The following is a 23,263-nucleotide window of genomic DNA, read 5'->3' on the forward strand; positions in this document are numbered from 1 at the left end:
AGGTGCTCTTTTGGCAGATGAGAGATGAGAGTTTATGTTTTTGGTTAGCATTGGTTTCCACATTGCTCCTCTCTCAGCCCACATTTCTTTGGAAGAGTTTTTTAAGATCCTCTGTGGCTTCCTGAATGATTTTAGGCTGATCCTTTGGACACACTATGACAGATTGGCCACAGAACATGCACTACCATGTCCACTTGTTCTCTATATGCATTATGGTTCAGTGGTGTCCCAGAATTTCAGAAATTCAGCAAAAGGGGATATCAAAAATGTTAGTCCCTTGTGTTTCAAGTAATTTTATTTCGAGTATGGATTGTTTACATAAATACGTTTGCATCTTGAGATGCTGTGGCGTAGTGGTTAAAGATCTGGGACAGTAATCAAAAGATTTTAATAGTCTGATTTGAACAGTATTAGCATTAATCATGAAAACAACGCAATATATCGTGCAACTAGCAATAAATTGCCACAAGATGGCAGTATCAAGTTAAATGAATAAACACTCAAATGGTCAGCCCTTTGGTCACATTTCCCAGTGTTCCCTGACCTGATCATATCCCTCAAGTCACACTCACATAGACTTATCGAGATATGACCCCTCAACACTACACTGACATTTCCAAAACCAAATATTCCACTAATCTTTCTCACAGAGAAAACAGGTCACCATGAATGTATTCTGTGCTGTGGGAGGAACAGCAGGTGGTTTGTGGGATTACTCTGTAATAACGGCCGCATGTGACGCTACATGCCTGTTAAATGAAGCAAGAAAGACAGGCCCAAATAGTTGGCATGTGTATTTTCACTAACTTGATGACTGGAATGCTTTACCTATTGATTCAACTGAGGGTCACCACTTGAGGTCCCGAAGAAAAACCACAGTACTGCATTTTATAATTAGCATTTAGCATTGTTTTTCATCTGCCCATCCGCAACCTTATTAAAACAGCCCTGAGACACATTTTTGGGTCATGACCCGTCAGCTGAGAAGCACTCTGTGCAATGAAGACCCATAAAAAAACAAGCTTTTAAGGCCCTAGAGTGATTTCTTCTAACAACTGGTGCGTTTAAAAGGTTAGCAAATCATGCTAAAATGTAATGCTAGTGCAATGTGGGCCACCAAAGTGCTTTTCCCTCATCAGGTCAAACAGTTATCATTGATGAAATGTGACATCTGTATCGATCCAGGCTAGTAAAGAAGGCAGCGAGATGACCATGCTATCAGTAGACTATTTGTAGACCATCCAAAAAGGACATTTAGCTAAGCTAACTCACTTTATAACAGGAGCAATTTTTCATATATTGGCTCGTTCACACCAAGGATGGCAACTATGACGATAACTATAAATTTAACGTTTTAATAATCATTCTATGAGAATAGGAAAGTCCACACTGATAATGGCACAGGAACAATATAATCAGAATCACTTTCAAAACGATTTTTTACAGCTGATGAACGATAAAAACATTAACAGCTAATCAGCATCCACCCAACTTAAGAGTTCGAGCATTTAAAAGAATGAGATCTGCATGATTGATATTCAAAATGGTAAGCAAGTGCTGCTTTGATTAGGGTTTGTATATCTGCAGTCCTAGTTTCTGTTTTTGAATGACAAATATAGACTATTAACACCTACTGATGTAGACAGTTATCTCCTTACACAGAATGCACATGCTAGTTGACAGCCACCTGTAGTCCTTTTGTAGTCCGTCGCCGCTAGTTATTTTATCTCGGCTTGGTGTCTCACGGCCTTAAGTGGACTAAATGATAGGAGTCCTGCATAAGTCACCTGTAGTTACAATTTTGAATTACAAATGAATTTTAATTGTTTTTTAAATGAAACATATCCATGGATAAATTGTTTACAATAAGATTAAAATCTATAACATGCATTTAGAAAATTCTCATTTCATGCCGACTTTAACTTAGCTAGGTAGCTAATATTTACAAGGCTAAATCAGGTCTAAAAGACCTGCTTCAGACTTCCACTAGAATACCAGAAGCGTCCGAACTGTGCATTCCGTACATACCCCAGACCCACACACTTCCGCATGTGTCCGAGCACAAGTTTGTGTATGTAACAAGAGTGCTCGGCAAGTGTCCTATGTGTAAGAGATGTCTTTTTAAAAGCAAACACACAAACAAAAACATACAATGAATAGGACTGTTAAAACAATGAAGTACAATAAGTACAAGATCCTTAAGAGGTACAACCAGTACAAGTGAGTGTCAAAGAGCATTTCCATTTACTGCTCTCAGCGCTATGTGGTCCAAATATGCATTTCCAAACACTCCCTTCCCGTCTTCTCATTCATTTCACATCTCTTTAAACTACACGGTTTAGCTCCCCAGTACTTGAGCGAGCTCTTAACGCATTATAGTCCTTCTTGTCTATTGCGATCTCAAAATTCCAGCCAGTTGATAATACCTAGAATATCAAAATTGACTACTGGCGGAAGATCCTTTTCCTATTTAGTACCTAAACTTTGGAACAGTCTTCCTAACATTGTCCGGGAAGAAGACACACTTCTATAATTCAATGTTAGGCTGCATAGATTAGGTCAGCCAGAACCGGGAATACTTCCCATAAATCCTGATGTACTCGTTACATCATAAGAAGAATGTCATCTACGCTAATATTAGTCTCTCTGTTTATCCCGAGGTTTACCACAGTCCGCCGGATCCAAGCCGTATCCCGTTCTGATGAAGGACCTGCGCCTGGACACGAGTCACGACGACAACGCAGTCCTGAAGTGTCAACTAGTCTCTCCCCTGTGAAGGCCTCATTCCCTTCCCTTTACCTCTGTACAGATAAAACGTTGTCAAAATAATTCTGGTTCACATAGATACGCGGAAGCGACAAAAAATTCAGTATTATGAATTTTTAAGGCCAGGCAAGTAATTTGGTGGGGTCAATTTGTAAAGAAAGACTACACGCCTGCGCACATATATATTCAAACGTGCATACCTATAGACTAAACACGTAATACGCATGTGCACGCCGTCACCGTTTTCACAGATTCGCGTTTTTGAAACATTTTTCAACGTTTGCATCTTGGAACCTGTTTCAAGGTTTACGTTCTCGAGCCACCAGGCACTGTTGTTTAGCAAATGAGCGGGCCGGAGCGCATTAAGGGTTTTCTGTTAGAATGATGTTGTGCAAGCAGCCCCTAAGTTAATAACTAATGATCTTTGCAACGGAAGTGAATCAATCATAACTAACTTTAGCTGGACAATAACTTTATTCTAGAGCTGCTGTAAAGCCAAAACAATCTCTGTTACTTCAATTTCCTATTATCACTGTAAAGCTGCTTTGAAACAATCTACATTGTTAAAAGCACTATATAAATGAAGGTGACTTGACAAAGCTACAATACTAACAAACATTAACATTCCCATTAAGTACTATGTTATTATCATGGTTTTTAAAGATGGCACCAATGTAATACCATTTTTTTAGAACACGGTTTAAAACTAAATCCATGTTTTTATCATGTTTACTTCAAAAACAGTGGCATTACCATGCTACATGTAAAAGAATGTGTTATAGTATATGGTGATGCTATAGATTCTTTTTGTATGTTACCATGATAATTCCATGTTTTTTTGTAAATGGTACCAAGGTGGTACTAAACCACATTTATGTCAAAAACCAAGGCATTATCTTGCGACATGTATCAGAACATACTACCATGGTAAAATTTTTGACAAGGCACAATGGTGACACTGAGGTTTTTGGACATGTTTCCATGTTGATTCCAGGCTTTTTAGAACTAGTACCGTGTTTTTGTACATAGTATTGTGAAAAAAAATCCTGTTCCAAATCACACACTAGGGAAGGAGGAGTGTGTCTAATTCAGTGGCTAAGTCTGACAAACGTTCCAAAATCAGTCAGGTTTATGTCGGTATTGCATGAGGGACACAGTACCTTGATGATGAACTTCAGACCTGGCCAAACAACCAACAATACAGTTCAAATAAATGGCCAGTTAGTTAAAGAACAAACGTCAAATATTCATCAGAAATCTATATGGAAGATTCCCAGCCAGCAGTGAATTTATAAAGAGGATACAGAGATCTCTTCAGACTAATACAGACACACTGTCTCTTTCCTGTTGTTTTTCTTTCAGCTCTCTTTCCTCACTGTGGAACTCTGTGTCAGAAGATGGTCCAACCTCATGTGCCCAACTCTTTCCATCACTCTCTCTCTCTCTTTGTGTGTACTGAATATAGGTCACCTCATATAACTCTAGCCTCAACTTATAGAGTGCAAACAGGCATGTAAGTGCAAGCATGCGCGCATATGCATGCACACACACACCCAATGGCTGGACACAGATGACCAGAAAAAAAAATAAAAACACAAGAAAGATTTATGGGCTTTCATGCTGTGTGTGTGTGTGTGTGTGTGTGTGTGTGTGTGTGTGAGAGTGTGTGTGTGAGAGTGTGTGTGAGAGAGTGTGTGTGTGTGTGTGTGTGTGTGTGTGTGTGTGTGTGTGTGTGTGTGTGTGTGTGTGTGTGTGTGTGTGTGTGTGTGTGTGTGTGTGTGTGTGTGTGTGTGTGTGTGTGTGTGTGTGTGTGTGTGTGTGTGTGTGTGTGTGTGTGTGTGTGTGTGTGTGTGTGTGTGTGTGTGTGTGTGTGTGTGTGTGTGTGTGTCTATTCTCTAGTGTGTGTCTGTGTATATAAAGGATACGGCCTCTACGGTCCCCACGAGGAAAACGGCTTAATAAACAGACTAAATAAATGTCTTATTAAACATCTAAAAATGCAGAAAAGTTTGTGTGAGGATTAAGAGTAGAGGAAAGAAAACATCATTATCAGTTATATAACAGAATATAAACAGTAAAAGTTAATGAAAAGTCCCCATCATGACAGTGTTTACTGAGCTATACAAATCCATCCCCAGAAGTTAGTTAAATATGACTAACCCTCCTTTTGATCTGAATTTGGGAAGGCTCTCATTTGGAATCACAAATTTGGACAATAGTGCTCGGACTGAGTAAAATTCAGTATTTCTTACAACCCTTACCAATGTGCCCAGACCACAATGTATACATGTCTACACACAAAAACCTACTGTGGCTTTCTGAAAAATCTATATGCTTCAGGGTAGTGACACGTTAAAGCAGGGCAGCATCTGGAGAGCAGAGCAGGACACACACACACACACTCATGTACACAACTAGATCTGTGGCCAACAGCCTTGCTCACAGCTATAAAACGGTTAGAGATTCGGGGAAGGCCCTGGCTTGCACAGCTTGTGGAGGATATACAACCTTAAGTGCACAGAATCGCTGCAGCAACAGGAGGGGTCGCCAGTAACCTCTGTGACCTTACAGAACCCTGTGACCTGCACAATGTCACTGAGGAAAATGCTGCTTGTGCAATGCAATTAAATGTTGTCATTCATAATATTACATTTAATATTAAAATTAAATGAATGTACAGAAAAAAACAAGGGAACTTTTCTGTACTGAAGGACCCTTTAATAACCGACCTGGGTGATTAGGAGAGTTCAGATTGGAGGACTGCTGGAAGCTTGAACCAATGAGATTGGACGGTCTGTGAGGCGGGGTCCGGTCAACATTGTCCTGAAGAAAAAAAGGGAGGAGGAGGTCAGAAAGTTTAACGGTCATAAGCGTGTACACGAGAGAGTTACGTCCTACATACATCGGGGTCAGAGGTCACCCTTCTGCCGGAACTCAACTCTCTCGTGAACGCGTGTACGGCCATTGCCGGAAGCCAGTGATTATAGTATATAAAGTTTTAAATATGGATATTTTTCTTACAAAAACCCATCGCTTCTCTTCAGAAGGCATTTATTAAACCACTGGAGTTATAGATTACTTTTATGATGGATGGATGCGCTTTTTGGAGCTTCAAAAACTCAGGCACTATTCAATGCCATTTCAATGCTGGGAAGAGCCAGGATATTATTTAATACAACTCTGATTGTGTTTGGCTGAAAGGAGAAAGTCATATACACCTAGGATGGCTTGAGGGCGAGTAAATTATGGGATCATTTCCATTTTTGGGTGAACTAATCTTTTAATATGCTGTGTCTTGTGTCATTAATGTTAACTAAAGTACAAAACAATAAAAAAAAAATGCTGAAATCTGCTCTTGACTAAATAACATCTTTAGCTTTAATATAATTAATCTATATCTAATTTATACACTACAGTATTTCATACCTGAATACTGTGATTTATAAAATCTGTTTATTTTACATTTTCAATTCAATTCATGTTTATTAGCATAGAGCTTTTCATAATAAGTATTGTTTCAAGGCAGCTTTACAGAAAGTGCATAGTTCTACGGACGGACGGATGGACTATTGGGTGATTCCTTTAATGTTCTGGTTTACATCCCAGTTATAACTTGGAAATAAGTCAAATACTGCAATGTAAACCTGATCTGAGATAATACATCAAATAGGTTATTTATTGGAAAAAGTCAAATAACATGTTCATTTATATGTGTATAACCTTAAACAAACTGATGCCAATGGACAAACACAGTATATCTTATACTGCATGTGGAGATGGGTACTGCATGTGAGTCCCAATCATCATTCCCAATGCATCAACATAAAACTAAGAGCAAAAAAGGCAAACTATGCACACAGCAATGGCTCGAGTGCTCTTAAACCACACACAATCTCACACCATATAATTCAAAGCATAATGCACAAAGCTAGAAGCAGTAGTCCAAGAAAAAAAAAATAAAGCCACATTTTTAATTTCCAGTTTTCTAGGAAACCTAAGAACATGGAAGCCGAGTTTCCAGGAACTAGCCTCTGCCAGAGGTCCCCATGCTCTCTTCTCTCCCTGCCTTCTTTCTATTTCTCTCTTCTGCTCTCTCTTCACGCTGCACCAAGCCAGCCAGCTCTCAGAAAAGAGAAAAACATCTATAAAAACAGGAAGGGAAATTTACTGCTCTGAGAAAGCTTCTCTAATGCTTTAGCCAGCATACTGTTAATCTTGCACAGTGTTAAAAGACCAAAAAAAGTCATTAAATGCTGCTCACCGACACCAACAGAAAGTGTCCAGTTTATATCCTCTCATTTAAGTGGGGTTTAATCTTGGCCATGTTACTTCAAATTCAAACTTTAAAGCTTTTTACATACTTTTTACTCTCTTCAAGGAAGCACAAAAGTGGAACGTACCAGGATCTGTAGCAGGGGATGACAGAGGAATGCGAGAGGGTGTGTGTGTATATGTGTGTGTTGTACTTGGACAGGCTCCAGGCCTTGTGTCCGTTATGTAAACCTTAACCCCCCAGCTGATTCCACAGGGCAACAAAGGCAGTGAATTTCCTAGAAAGGCAGGTCATGTGACCCTTGCAGAGCCTAGGCTATTAACAAAGAGTGGTTAGAAACCCAAAGCATTTAGGAGTTGACCTCTGACCTCGAAAGCTACAACTTGGCCATTCTAGGCGCTGCTGTGATATACAAACGCATTGACAAACATAAACAACTACTCAACTTTCCCATTTGGCTCTTGGTGAGCAGACACCCTGCTATAAACCTGAAACACAATACCAAGTCTCCATTTGACCTATGACCTCTGACCCTAATCTTCATCCTCATTAACTACAAGCAACTTAAGACTTGCAACTCTCCACATAACTTCCCTAACCTTAACTAAAGAAGAGGAATAACAGATGACACAGGCATAACAGATGAGACATACTGACTGAACACAACTTGCAGCAAAAATACTCAAGATTAAAGATTAAAACTAAGAGGTACACTTCAGATAAGATTAAATATTGAGAAAGACAGGAAAGGAAGAAAAGAAAAAGTCATAGGGATAGAGTGACTGAGTGAGTGAGTGGAAATAAAAGCTAAAGCAGAATGCTTTAATGCTTTCATTTAAAAGACAAAAAGCAGGAGCACAGTGCAAGCCATGGTGCCTGGGTTGTGTTTGCTTAAAGTGAATATTTGGGCTGTGTTGTCCCCGAGCTAGGGCAGATTCGGGCCAGGTGCCTGTAGCTCTGAGAAACCCCCTGCAGTGAGGGCAGCCCGCACCCCTGCCTTCACTGTATACACTGATGCTCTGCCAGGTTCACAAACACCAGCCACTTTATAGGAGACCTGGGTGGGGGTGGGGCATGAAAAAGGGGGGAGGGTCTGAGAAAGAAATAGTTTGTGGAAGGGATGGGTAAAACGAAAGGAATGATATTAGAAAGAGTGAGAAGATAAGGAGAGTCAAATATAGAGAGAGGCCTGACTGTGCAGCCCTGGTATAAATAGCAACACTTTGCATGTCAGCATGTCAGCTGTGTGGCACCATGGCAACGCCATGGCGACGAAAGGCATGCGGACATGCCACACAACCCTTGGGAACCGCTGCGCTGAATAGATGAGTCCCTCTATGCTGGTTCAGGAGGATTTGTGCGTTAGAGCATTAAGGTTTTACATGCATATTCTGCTTGAAGAGATATTACAGCACGGTCAAGAAACACTGACACAGTGCCCTGCTGAACTTGAAAGCTCTGTAGACTCCAGAGCACTACAACTACACTAGAGTATACCTGGTAGTTTGGATGGTGGAGGAAGTAGTCTGGGCATCCAGCTAAGGCCATGATCGCAATCGCCGCAAGTGATGTGAGCCGTCACATGCACTTCCAAAATCCCTGCGCAACAGCCTGAGAGAAAGACAGAGAGAGAATTGGTCTTAGAATTGAATCTCAGTTGGGATCAGCACTAAAAATAAAAACAGTGACAACCACTTTGCAACATTTATGTTAAAAATGGTGTTGTGTTCATTCACAAATTAGTGGGTTTTTTTTAGCACAAGTTAAGAACATTCAAGTTCAAGTTGTAAAGAAAAATTTCATTTACTGGAAACTGAATCAGTGAGCCATTAATGAACAACTCAGTTGAGTGAATGATTTGATGTCAGGAGAAACCTTCTTAAAAATGTCTGTTAGTGTACTTTCTGAATAAGAATGTTGCCTAATATAATTTAAAGCAGGACATTCCAATAAAATAAGCTTTATAGTCTTAGACTATAAAGACTTACCAAAAATTGCATAAAGGCAAATATTCCCCTTTCAATAAATATACATGGGTCAAATTATATAAACCTCATTAATTCTTAGTATTTGGTATGTCTTCTTTAATGTTAATGACAGCAAATCTCAAACAGATCTCCACAAGTTTCTGTAAAACCAGATGATCATGTTATTCAGCATGATCCAAAGATATTTTTTGTGCTCTAATGGAAGCAATAAAACTGCACAAAATTTGCTTTTCAACTCGTTCCTATGCTCCCGCAAGGCACCTAATAGTAGTGGTCGACCAGGACTTTTACGGGCTTTTCCCAAATCACTGAAGTGACCTCGACGTGCGGGTTAGCGGTAGCATTGGCCATCAGGCAAGTGTTATTTAAATAAACTCCTGATGTACTTACAAACTTTCCAATGCCTCGTTTTATGAGTACAGAACCTATTTGTACTTCTGTAGAAGTTTGGTACCATTCCGGGCATTATTATTGGGGTAATTTACGAGATGCAGCCTAGGTTCCATTAGCGCCTGCACTGCACTGTGTTTGGCTGGAGGTCATGGTGCAAAGGACTCTAGGTTGATTTTACTCCAAACCATCCCTTTAAATGAAAAAAATTCAAATTGATAAAAAAAAATTATCTGTAAAATAAACAGGCTTATAGTTAAGATGCCAATTTCTTGATTCAATAAACCTACTATAGTATTGTTCACAAATAAATAATTTTTTTTTTTTGTTTTATGAATAAAAGATAAACACTGGAACCAGAGGGAATCTTTTTTTTTTTTTAAATAAATAAATACAAGGTAATACTAATTTTACATACAGCACACAATGAAAATGACATGAATATGACAGTGGCCAAATGGATATAGCACAGCATAATTTGAAATCAAGGGTTTAAAGTTTGTCAATCATGCATCTCAGTGACAGCTGTACTCTCCTGTCTGCATTCAATAATTTGTTACATTTATATAGCGCTTTACATATGGAAGGGGGAATCGGTTTCTGATGCAAAAAAGTTAGTTCATGCATTCATGACCTCTACATTGGATTACTGTAATGCATTACTAGCTGGTTGTCCTGCATCCTCAATAAGCATGCTACTATTAGTCCAAAATGCAGCTCCTAGAGTTCTTACTAGGTCAAAAAAATACAACCATACAACACCAATGTTATCATCTCTACACTGGTTAGTGGTTACCTATTACGTTCCATATCGATTACAAAGTACTGGACCTTCTATAACCCTACAATCCATCATGCTCTTTAAGATCACAAAACTCTGGGCGCCTGGCAGTACCTAGGATATCAAAGTCCACTAAAGAATCCACTAAAGTCTGGAATAGCCTTCCTAATAATGTTTGGGGCTCAGACTCACTCTCCCAGTTTAAATTAAAGACGCATCTCTTTAGCCAAGCATTTAATGCATCTCATAAGCTTGTACTCCAGTTATATCAGATCAAACACACATTATTATCTTTGCCTATGTTATGAACAGCAGCTACGCTAATTATTTTCAAATTGCCCATCCCGAGATAACTAGACAGTTCCGATTTGGATCCAGACTCCTACGAAGACTTCAGATGAGCCAACACCTGTAAAGAGATGTTTCCAACTCCTGCAAGGACTTCACATGACACAAACTCTGAATCAACATGTTCCAATGCTAGATTTCTATATATTGTAATCATTATGTTGACAACTCATAGTAATTACTTTAATGAGCTCATTTTTTCTGCCTTAAATTATACATTGTTAGCTAACTGCGTGATTTGTATATGTGCACTGCTGAAATAGGCTACATTACTTGGACACAGTCACCACTGAAAACAGATCACACTAAATTGTAATGTAGACGCATGCATTTTCTGTAAAGCTGCTTTGAAATGATGTGTGTTGTGAAAAGAGCTGAGCTATACATACATGTGAATTGAATCTCCTCAACCACCATTAATGTGCAGCATCCCACCTGGATGATGCGACGGCAGCCATATTGCGCCAGAACGCCCACCACACACCACCTCATTGGTGGAGAGGAGACAGTGTGATGAAGCCAATCAGTACAAGGGGATGATTAGGAGGCCACGATGATGGATAGAAACCGATGGGCAAATTTGGCCAGGATGCTGGGGTTAAACCCTTACTCTTTTTAAAGAACATCCTGGGATTTTTTTATGTCAAGACCTCGGTTTAACGTCTCATCCGAAGGACGGTGCTTTTTGACAGTATAGTGTCCCCATCACTATAGTGGGGCGTTAGGACCCACACAGACCACAGAGTGAGCAACCCCTGCTGGCCTCACTAACACCTCAATTTGCACGGACCGACCGTTACGCACAGAGTACACACATTCAAGCAGGCTATAAATGCACACTTCAGAAGATCTCACAGCTGGATTCGACAAAGCCTGAAAGGTTTGCGAAATTAATTGTTTATTATATATTCAAAGACTTGTTTAAATTATATAAATGCACACTTGCTGAATGCTGACGGTAGATGAGAAAGGGACTTTAAGGTGACTTAAACATTCTGTTACTAATAACAGAAAAGCAAAGACTATAATACTTTTTTTGTTTAACAGTTCTATCTAAAGAAGTATTAGACAGAACTGTTAAAAAAAGACAGTAAACTAATGAAGACAGAGAATGGAAGCACTGTGTGCTCAGGTGCTAGCGTTCTCAGCGCTGTCAAAATAAAAGTCCCCGTTCCGACACATCAGCCAAACAGAAAAACGTATCGGCCGATGCGGATAGTTAAAAAATGCTGTATTTCGGCCTTGGCGATATAACGGTTGACCACTTTATATTACTATAGATCTAATCATGTGGTATGTGGTAAAACTTAATATGCTGCTGCTGATAAGGATATGGGCAGTTTGTGAGAGACTGTAATACTTTGTCTGCTGTAGCACTTTGACAGCCAGCTTGTTTGACACAGCATACTACATGACAGAATCTACTACTTAAAATAGCACTTCAACATTTCAATCTTATCTGGAGAGAGACTGAGAGATGGGGACTGTGCTGTAGTAGTACAGCTTAAAAAAGTGAAGCAGGAAGAAAATGGATTGGAAAAAAAATGAAAGAAAGATCTGGAGAAAGAGAAAGAGTGAAATGGTGTTTGGATTTCAATCCCGGATATATTGATCCAACATGCTTGGAAGCACAGAAGCACTTTTTGACAGGGTACTTTAGCATTGAATGAAAGTCCAAACTGAGGAGCAGTAAGCCCAAACATGTGGTGCTGAAAGCTGGACTCAAGCCTCAACTCTGGAGCAGCTGAACAGCATGATCACGGCACCGAAACCTCAAATTAACAGCATTGAAAGACCGTTCAGGGCCGCTACGCATCAGTGGCCAAGCTCATTATACTGACAGAGAAGAAAAGCGACAAACATTCACCACGCACATTCACACAGAGACGCTGGCTGATGATTGAGACCACACTCTTAGGTTGTCTCTATTAGGCCAGCAAAGTTCAATCAGGTACATGAAAATCAAGTAAATTTGTAAAAAATGACTAGTAGGTTTCCCTGAAAAGACTAGTTGGCTAATCTTGAGGGAGCCCATAAAAGTGGGCTTATTAGGCTAATTACGCAGTTCTTGTGTTCAAAAGCAGACTATTAAATATCTTATTATAACACTTATGGTGGGATGCAAAAAACGGGGGTAGACACAATTCAAAGATGATTTGAACGTGTTTGGCTGTAGTAGTGGCCCCCCCTCATTATAGGGGATGAATTTAAAGACACAAAGGTTTTCCAATCCACACTGTCAACCATTTCTACTTGAAAAGAAGACTTGCACGCGTTTAAAACTTCTGGACACTAAACCTCATTTCATAACCAGAAAACTACAACAATAATGAAGTCATTTTTAACAGCAAACTGATGAAACTTGTGAAATCGCCATGGTTGAGGTTTTAAAGCTTGTGTGAAATCCAGATGCATGACAAATTGACTTTCCATAACTGCCTCTGTGCTTTTTAAGTTCACAAAGGTTCATTCTCTGCATCATCTGGTGATTGGAAGAATGAAAAGAGACAGAGGCCTAAACTTGATGTTGAAATCCATTGCAAAAAAAAAAAGAAAAATGACTTTCCAAGTTCAAATGGCTCCAGTTCATTTATCTTCACCTCCCATAGTTCTGAGTGCTGATTGACAGAGGCTCTATTGTTTCAGTTACGTAACCCAACCTGTTATTGTCAAGATATCAGACACTATATAAAGCTGCCACATACCGATATGGTCCACCAGTATTTTGGGTACAGCTCTGCACAAGAACCAACAAGAACCGCTGTGTTTAGAGCAAAGCACAACCAGACTCGATAATGAGAAATATACACAAAGCTGTTACGGGGGAATTTCACTGTTTAGAGATGGGTGAAATGCTTGATGTGCCACGGTCTTATCAGAGAGGCAAATTAAGAGGCCGGGTGAATGTATCCCACCATCGCCTCATGTTTTCTGAGGAATTTCAAGGCCTAGAGTATGCACATAAACACAGGTCAAGTGGCCCTCTTTCCTTTATAATAGAGAAGAGTTGCACCATTCTTTCTGGACTGCTCAATTAGGAGAACAAGAAAACCAGTCAGTCTGAAACCTACTTTCTTTTCTTACATCAAGAGTCACCCACCACCACCATCATTGGTTGGGAAATCCTGTAGAGAAAGGACAGGCATTATGAATATTGCCCTTCGCAATGTCAACCAGGTCAAATGGATCCAAAAAAACAAGATAAAGATACCTTGAGCTTTATGTCTACAGCAACATTAGCTATTCTAAATGCAAACAAGTGCTGTAACGTATGCTGGGAAATGCCAGGATGCCTCATCCATCTCCTCTTTACATCGTAGTTGTACGGGGTTACAGCTGGGCTAATCAATAGGATGGCGTGAAAAATGGTACATATGTGTAGAATTCTGTGACTTCAATATCCATGTGGTTGATAATGCCTCAGAAAGAAACATGCAAGTCTTTTAGCTCTAGTTATGTAAAGTCCAATGAGTAATAGACCAGTTGGACTCTTAGCCAGTAACTGATAAATGGCCAATATTATGTCTAAATAAATAAAAAATAAAACACTAAAACTAAAATATGCTACAGGTACAGGTTAAATGCTACAGGTGATTTTCAAAGCATAAAGATATTAGTAGTAAGACAAAATGGATATTCGCTAAATATATTATATTTAAAAGTGTTATTTAATTATTCTTGTTTTTTGAAGGAAATTAGGTGTGGGCGATATGACCAAAATCTTATTTCACAATAGAAGATCATTTATTTCACGTTAATATAGTTATTTTTTGTCATTAAAAATAGGAACTAAGGGTGTTTGCTGTTTACACAACACCGTTTTCAACTAAAAACGTCAAACTGTTTTTGTGTTTTGGCTGTCGCCAATCTAACGGCCTGGCAGCAGAATACAGCGGATCTGTTTGAAGGGGGATCGTTTTGATAATGGTGTCATCTGTACGCGGAAAACTCAAAGGAAAAACTTCTCCGTTTTAAGCATATCGTTGTCATGTAAAAGTACACAAAGTAGCAAATTACAAACAATAGAACAAATACAACAGAGAAAATATACAAATTAAAGTTTAACAAATGTATAATCAATGTAAAAATCTGAATTATCAAATGTAAAAATAAGATTACACTGTATGAATTAAATGTAAATGTTATTCTTATTAAACATAGGCCTACAAAAGTTACTCCGTCAAGAGCCCTGAGTGGTTTTCTCTTTGTCTTTTGTTGTTTGATTAACATTGATGACAGACAGCTGTAAGTATATTAGACTATTTCTATGCACATTAAAACAGAATGCACAGATCTAATATACTGACACACATCAGGTTTTTAACATTTTACTTTAACTTAAGAAATCTGTATGTTTACATGAAAATTCCATAAAAATGTAGATTTTTTTACAATTTTACATGCGAAAAAGAACTGAATTCAGTATCACATGCCGTCTGAGGCTGTATTCTGCACACACGAAACACACTGGGTGTGTGTGTCAGTCAGTCAATATGATTTGTTTTTTCATGGCTTATTGCAATTAACTCTTTTTAACATCATGCATGTCCTGCTCTTTATTTTGCTCTTCTTATGCGTTTCATCATTCCAAAGAGTTAATAGAGTTAATAACTATAAGTAGTACTGTGATACAAGGATATATTTAAATATAAACAATATAGTAAAATCTCTAACGATTGACACTTATTATCATCGCCACACTATATATTGTCATATCACCCAGCCATAAGGGTAATCTATCGTACATTCTTAGCCAAGATTGTATAATAAAACTGTACTGGTTGCTACTAACAGATCAAATAAACGTCAGCAACTGAAAATTTTTGGCCAAAAACTGCAATAAAACATCATTTTTGGCCGAAATAGTTTTGGAGAGCCAAATGTGTTGACTGAAAAAAAGTATTTAATTAGTGATGAATATTTAACTTCTCTCATGATGCATTTTGACCATGTCAGCAGCTATTTCAAGTAGCCTACGTGGATAAGCTACAACAGGTAAACATATCAGCAGTGTAGACGCACTTCACTATGACCAAAAATTATGCTATATAGAGTATAACCAATGTAAAATTTGTTAGGCTGAAATATCGAGTTCAATTATAAGAATTTATTAACAGATATTTTATTTTCATTTCTTGACTAAAGTTAAAGGTCCCGTATTATGCAAAATTCACTTTTGCATGCTGTTTGGACATAAATGTGTGTTGGCAGTGTGTGTACACAACCAGCCAATAGTGATAAAAATCCACTCACTCCTTTTTTATTAATCCCCATAAATCATCAGCAGTGTCTCCCAACGACCTGTTTTCAGAATGCTGTTTTAGTGACGTCACTAAGCACAGGCCCCGCCCACGAGTGTTGACAGACACTGCCGTTCTAACATAGACCCGCCCTGATCGCGTTCACAGCTGCTGCACTGACGAGAATGTCTCCCAAGCGTTGTAGGTGTTGTGTGGCTGGATGTATTAATCCACATAGCTCTCTCTATTTACTCCCGAAATCTGAGGCAGCCAAGACGAGGTGGAATTATTTTGTTTTTAAAGAAAATGCTCCCTCAACTCTACCGAAATTCGTTTATGTACTTGCGCACTTCTTATGTTTACTCACCTCTTACGGTGATTTTCTGAAGTAAAACTGACGCTTCATCTTTTGTATGATGTACAATAAACTTTATTAAACTCATCAGTATATGTTTGATCATCATTCGGACCTGGTCCAAAACAGCAGACTTGTAGCCTATTAATAATGGATACATACAAGCAGATGACAAATACGTTATAACCGCAATTAAACTACTAAACTATACCTGTTCCATCTCTATACAGCACTCTGACTCTGTAGGCATTATTGTCCGACTCGAAATGAACACCGTTACTGAGAGTTTCTGATATTATCATCATTCCGTGAGACAATAGTCCTGAGAGACTGAGCGAGAGCTCCGCCCCCTGTGCCGTCCAGCAGCAGCTTATTTGCATTTAAAGGGCACACACTAAAACAGCGCGTTTTTCTGAGCCCCCAAAAATGACAATTTAAACATGCTGTAAAAAAATGATCTGTTGGGTATTTTGAGCTAAAACTTCACACACACTCTGGGGACATCAGAGACTTATTTTACATCTTGTGAAAAGGGGCATAATACGGGACCTTTAATATCTGCTTTAGTGTTTCGTAAAAAAATTAATTTCGATACATCACAAATTTCTGAGAGACTATGCCACTCTCTGAAGTCCTTAAACCATATCCAAGTAAAAATACCAATATAACTTCTTATAGTTTAGTCTGACAGACAGAAATGTCTTGAACCTTCCAAGACTTTGAAGTGTCTCTCACTCCACCCCAAACCTTGAAGGAATGTTGCCTGAAGACAAGACACATTTTCTAACACATCAAGCTATGTTTGTTATTGGCCGATGTGGCATTTTTTTTAATCTGTTATTGACCAATACTAAATATATATTGTTGTAAACTGGATATTTAATTGTTTTCTACATTTATAACAATAATCCTGCCTAATAAGGTGATCTGGGTTAAAGGTCAACATGAATTGATTAAAAAAAATAGATGTTAAACAAAAAAGGTTAAGGTTTGGCTGTTAAAGGGGAAAAAGTTAGAGCAGTGCATTGTGTCGTATTGGCTTGCTTGGAAGATCTTTAGGCTTTGGAAGCCAGTAATGGCACGGTGGGGGGATCAAAAGAGCTACTGCCCTGTGACGGAGTGGCGGTCCATCGGAGGCAGCTGGGTATGTGTGTGTTCCAAGACTCCAAAATCAGGTCAGAATCTTTCTAACATGGACCACCCGTGTGACCACACACAAACAAAAGAGCTAGCGAGAAAAAGAAAAATCAGACTGGAGACAGACTGAAGCGCAATGCAAACCGACACGAGTTCCCACTAACTGTCCATGCGAGCCAGTGGCGTTTGATGGGTTGGATGACAGTCCATGTGTAGTTTTAGTGCACTCTTGCTCTAAATAAACCGGCTTTGGATTGACCGAAACCACTTTTGTATAGACTTCAGCAACTCTGACCAAAACAAACACAATGGGTCTGGATCAGTCACCAATGGTTAAATTAAGAGCACATGTAAAACTACTCTCCCTTTCTAAACCTTTGCACTTTTGCTTATTCTCTCTTTCCCCCTCAAGACTCTTTGTGGCCAATGCTAATAATAGTGCATAAACTACTTTTTCTCTCTCCATTTATCGTTTTTTTTTTTTTTTTTTTTTCTTAGCAAGCTAACTGCTGTTTCACAGGACTGCAGAGTACATTCTGATTTGTTTTATTTTTAGGATGAAATTGAACACTTACATTTGGTGCTAAAGATTGAGGGAACGTAGCCAAATAAAGTAGGATGGTGGGAGACAACATCAGAGAGACTGGAGGATAAAGAGAGATATAAAGAAGAAAAAGGAGGAAGCTGCTATCCTTTCATCCACAAAAATTTTAAATAAAGATGAAAACGACTTGTTTTGATTCCGCAAAAACTGTCAGTGTAAATAGCCTTATATCTATACTGTATATCTCAAACACCTAACTATATAACACATTTTATGACTACTAACAATACTAACATGTCACCTTGGCTTAAAGACAAAACTAGTGCCCAAAAATATGGGGATAAGTGAAGTACGGTAATCTGTGCCATCTGAACAAGAATATGTTGACTTGCTTGATGTTATCAAGATTCTCCTTAGTGAGCACTAGGTATATGAATTTGTGAACTAAAATGACATTAAATTGAACTCTCTAGCCCTGGAGGCGGCAATTTGGAGTTGTCGTCTTGCTTCATTTCATTCTGCAGAATCTCTGCCAAATAAAACCCACACATTTCTAGTTGAAGTGTGTGTGTGTGTGTGTGTGTGTGTGTGTGTGTGTGTGTGTGTGTGTGTGTGTGTGTGTGTGTGTGTGTGTGTGTGTGTGTGTGTGTGTGTGTGTGTGTGTGTGTGTGTGTGTGTGTGTGTGTGTGTGTGTGTGTGTGTGTGTGTGTGTGTGAGTGAGTGAGTGAGTGAGTGAGTGAGTGAGTGAGTGAGTGAGTGAGTGAGTGAGTGAGTGAGTGAGTGAGTGAGTGAGTGAGTGAGTGAGTGAGAGAGAGAGAGAGAGAGAGAGAGAGAGAGAGAGAGAGAGAGAGAGAGATGACAAACTCATATATGTGTGCCTGAACATGCCTTTCAACAACCCCTGCACTCGGCCAGTCTATTGTTAGAGAACCACCGAACAACTTCCCTTCCTTCCTTGACAAAAGAAAAAAGATACACCTCCTTTGTGTTAGCGCGTGTGAGAGAGAAAGAGAGAGTTCTCGCACAAGAATATTACATAACTTTTCTGGACAATATCTTTAAGCAATTGTTTGAAATGAAAAACAGCTCATTTGCTTTTGTGACACATGCAAATCAAACATTTGCACAATCCCATAATGTAAGATAATGATGTAGTTGATGGTCTAATAGCACACTGTTGCAAAGACTTTTATATACAGACTTCTTATAGGGACTTTGACTGTAGAACAATGTCAAGCATGTATGGAAGCTTGTTTCCGCCAAATAATAAAACATAAAAAAGGTAATTGCTAGAGAAATCTTGCAATTCTGATTATCTCAGAATTGCATGATATAAAGTCGCAACTTTATATCACAACTTTATAAATTCCAGAATTGGAATTTATAACTCGAGTCGCAATTGTGAGTTTTATCTCACAGTTCGGAGAAAAGAAGTCAGAACTGCAAGATATAAACTCGCAACTGGAGAAAAAAAAAGTCAGAATTGAGAGTTTATATCTTGCAATTCTGACTTTATAACATGCAATAGAGTTTAAATCTCGCAATTCTGACTTTAAAACATGCAATAGTTTATAAAACGAGTTTATATCTTTCAATTATGAGAAAAAAAGTCAGGAAAACAAGCTTCCATAAGCCTGAGACTCCTCTCATATGAGATTATTAGAACTGTTATCTTAAAACCAAATATAAAAGTCAGAAACACAAGTTTAAACTTTTTTTAAATTCAAGGTGAAAAAAATTGACAAAATGTGTAATTTCTGCATCAAAATTTAGAATGGGAATAACAGGACTTTCCAAAAAATCATGTAAGATTTCAACATAAATCAAACACAAAATAAAAGGGATGCAATCATTCAAGGTGTGCTACATAGACTTTTTAAAGATGGCATAAATGGAATCCAATAATTGTCCCAATACATTAAACATAAAAATACTAAACAAACGTGGAAACGTTACATTCATTCATTATAAACTAGCACTGATTAGCCTACAATAAAAATAAATGTATAGCCTACCTTTAACTACAAGTGGTCATAACAACTAGTCAGTGATTAACACTCTCGCACGTCCCCGCAATAACACAGTAACTTTTCTCGCTTATTTACGAGACCGACGAAAGTAACAACTGTTCAACAAGTAATATTCAGATTAATTCAATAACCAAACGATTCAAAACCACTTTTGAATCAGTACAAAAACCGGCTCATGAGGAGTCATTCGCTCTGACTAATGGCAATGACCAATGGCGCCCCTATGATGCTGATTCGCTAAAAAAAGAAAGAAAGAAAGAAAGAAAGAAAGAAAGAAAGAAAGAAAGAAAGAAAGAAAGAAAGAAAGAAAGAAAGAAAGAAAGAAAGAAAGAAAGAAATGGCTCATGAGAGTCATTGGTTCGTGAATATGAGAGATGGGCAATAAGGTCCTGGAGGGCCACTCTCCTGCAGAGTTTAGCTCCAACTCTAATCAAACACACATGAACAAGCTAGTCAATGTCTTCAGGATTGAAAGTTAGCCTACAGGTGAGTTTTCATCAGTGTTGGCGCTAAAGTGGCCCTCCAGTACCCAGTCGTGCTTGAATGTTTCTGATTGACTAAAAAAAAACCGGCTCACAGGAGTCATTCATTTGGCGAGCTGGACTACATTGGTTGCTCTCTATGTTTTTATCTCACTACAAAGAAAGCCATTCGCACGGACTACCCTGGTGTTTCGCGATGTCTTCGCAGTAGCGGTGCTAAATTGCGCGTTAAAACGGCCAATATCCGCATCGGCGGAAGAATGCACGTCCGATAACCGTTAACCAAACATGAAAATCACATCATGACAATCATTCGGTTCCAGTAATTTGTTTTAAAATATATCCGGTTCTCAAATCCCAACACTAAAAAAAGAACTTCACAGCAAGACCTAGAAGTGCATCTATAAATACAATCTATAAATACGATCTAAAAATACATCGACTCTTGAAGTTGTTTGTAAACACGCCTGCGCAAAGTTTACCGGTTTATTAGATCCGACACTATTCGAGACCTTTTCACTCACAAAACCTATAACCTATCTGTGCAAGTTTACTTCAAGTCGACCCAATTGCAAATGTAAGCTAGCCTACTCATTTGTTGACGGGTATGTTTTAATGTAAATTCCATACAAAACACTATAAATTCATGTTCCTAAATTATATCCCCATATGATATCTCTAGATATAGCATGAGCACGAAACCATATGTTCTCAACACATCCATCCAAACAGTCTGGTATACTCACCTCCAAACTGGCAATCTTCACGGGAAAAGAACGGAGAAGTTGAATTAAAGGGAGGGTGTTTAACTGGATTGTTTTCTGTACACGTTGGAATGACAAACTGTGCACAGAGTTAAACGTAAACCTTGTGATCCCGCATGTTGTACGAGGTTAGAGCCGCGTCCGCACAAGTTGTGCTCAGCTGACTGCTTCAAACACACGAGGGTGACGAACTCTTCCAGCCCCACCCCCTCTTAGCACAAGACACGCCTCCTATGTTACAACCCGCCTACTTTAACCCATTGTTCTAAAATTCAAGGGTAGACCTTTAGGATTATCTATGACTGGTTGTTTAATCTGTGCTAGGATGAGCAGCACATCATGAGGAATAGCACATCTTCTAAATAAGAAAAGGAGCTTACTATCAGGAAGAATTTCAACCTTCTAGTACAATGTAAAATCATGTAGCACATCTTACGGAAGACTTGAAGTCACCATGAAATCAAAATTGACAATTCTTATATTTTATGGAATATTGTGTTTATAAATAATTTATGAGTGCACATTATTATTTTTGTAAAATGAGTGTACCCTCATAATTTTGAATTAAAATATCTCTTTTCTAATGACGTAAGCACAAGGGCGGGACAACCTGTCACTCACATGAGATCACAATAGCAAATGACAAGGATCCAATCACAATCAAGTCCCACCCTAAATTAGTTTTTTTTTGTAGATAAGCCATTTTCTAATAGGTTAATTGGGAAACTTTTTGACATTGGGATGACTGGGGTGTCCCAATTGACCTGAATTATACGTCACAATTGGGAAGAAAATATTGCAACTTCCATTTCATGCTGACTTTAAGGTTCACACCAAGAGTGGTATGATAAAGATAACTAAAAGATAGCATGTTTATTCTAAGCGTGCACTGCATCCCATCTGAGCTCTTTAAAGTTAGCATTCTGATTGGCTGTCAATGTTCATATCGTTGAGCAACATGGATCATCCCTGCATCCAAAATCGCGTACTGACTGTTACTATTTGAATTTACCATTAAAAAAGTACGCTCTATAGTATGAATATGGGTAGTATGAATAAAAGTTGGACGTACTACATCTGCCATGATGTTACGGTCACATGACATATCAGTGTCAGTTCCATCGCTTCACTTCCATTCATAAATCCCCTCCCGTGTGTGCACTATGTCCGTCGAATGCGCACTTCAGAGGCTGCGTCCGAAACTGCATACTTCGCTACTATATAGTAGGGAAAAAGCAGTAGGCGAGCGAATAAGTATGTCCGAATCCTTAGTATCCATAAAAAAGTAGGCGAGAATTACCTGGGTGACGTACTAATCCTCGCGAGATTCGGATGTGCGTTTACTAATAGAGCTTCCAAATATTCCTACTTTCCTACTAGTAGGGAGAAAACAGTAGTATACAGTAGAAAGGAGTAGTATGTCCGAAACTTCAGTACTTATAAAAGAGTAGGCGAGAAGTTCCCGGATGGCCTACTGCTTCAGCCCAGATTCTGAAGAGCTCGTAGATCGATACTTTTCTATCCCAGCAGGCCACGGCATGTGTTGAACTACTGTAAACAGTTGAACTGTTGAAGGTGTAAAGACGTTAGACAGTATCTGATTTTGCTGTAAAAACACGTTTTATTATGTATAGCTAACAGGGCAGCTCCAGTAAGCACACTTACGTCTCTTAATTGGATTTACATAAACCATTTACATCTTAAAGACGCTTATTTTAAATGTCTATTAATATCTGACAGGAAAATCATCGATATCACAATATGAAATAGGCATCTGAGTGATATATGTGTCCTATTGTGAAGGAGAATTTACTGTTGTCAACATTGCTTATATTACATGATAAACAAATCCACATAAAGTAACTAAACATAGCCTACGTTATCTATTTTATTTGGTATTGTTGATAAATTGAGGAACATTTATGTTGCATAAAAAGTGAGTTAACACATCAGCATCAACCTCAACATGTAAATGTTAATTGAGCTCATAAATCACAGAGGTAATGCGAATCTTATCTAGATGTTACAGGGACATATGAACATGTGTGTTTATTGAGCTCTTGAATCACAGAGGTAAGGTGAATCTTGTCTGGATGTTACAGGGACAGATGAACACGTGTGTGTTTGTCTGGTGGAGAGTGGCTCATGAAGGCTTTGAGTGAGTA

General features: G+C 38.6%; 1 protein-coding gene across 1 annotated transcript in view; it reads right to left on the bottom strand.

Moving 5' to 3' along the window:
* grb10a (growth factor receptor-bound protein 10a) overlaps positions 1-21,266 on the bottom strand; it is a 62,233-nt gene extending 40,967 nt beyond the window's left edge. The window contains exons 1-3 of the mRNA XM_079879513.1: positions 21,081-21,266; positions 8,537-8,650; positions 5,496-5,589 (exon numbers count right to left, since the gene is read on the bottom strand). Coding sequence (XP_079735639.1) covers positions 5,496-5,589; positions 8,537-8,587 — 145 coding nt within the window. The 5' untranslated portion in view covers positions 8,588-8,650; positions 21,081-21,266. The remainder of the gene's footprint in view (positions 1-5,495; positions 5,590-8,536; positions 8,651-21,080) is intronic.
* Between the last annotated feature and the right edge of the window lie 1,997 nt (positions 21,267-23,263).

This window comes from Squalius cephalus, assembly GCF_949319135.1.
Source record: "Squalius cephalus genome assembly, chromosome: 8".
NCBI lineage: Eukaryota > Metazoa > Chordata > Actinopteri > Cypriniformes > Leuciscidae > Squalius > Squalius cephalus.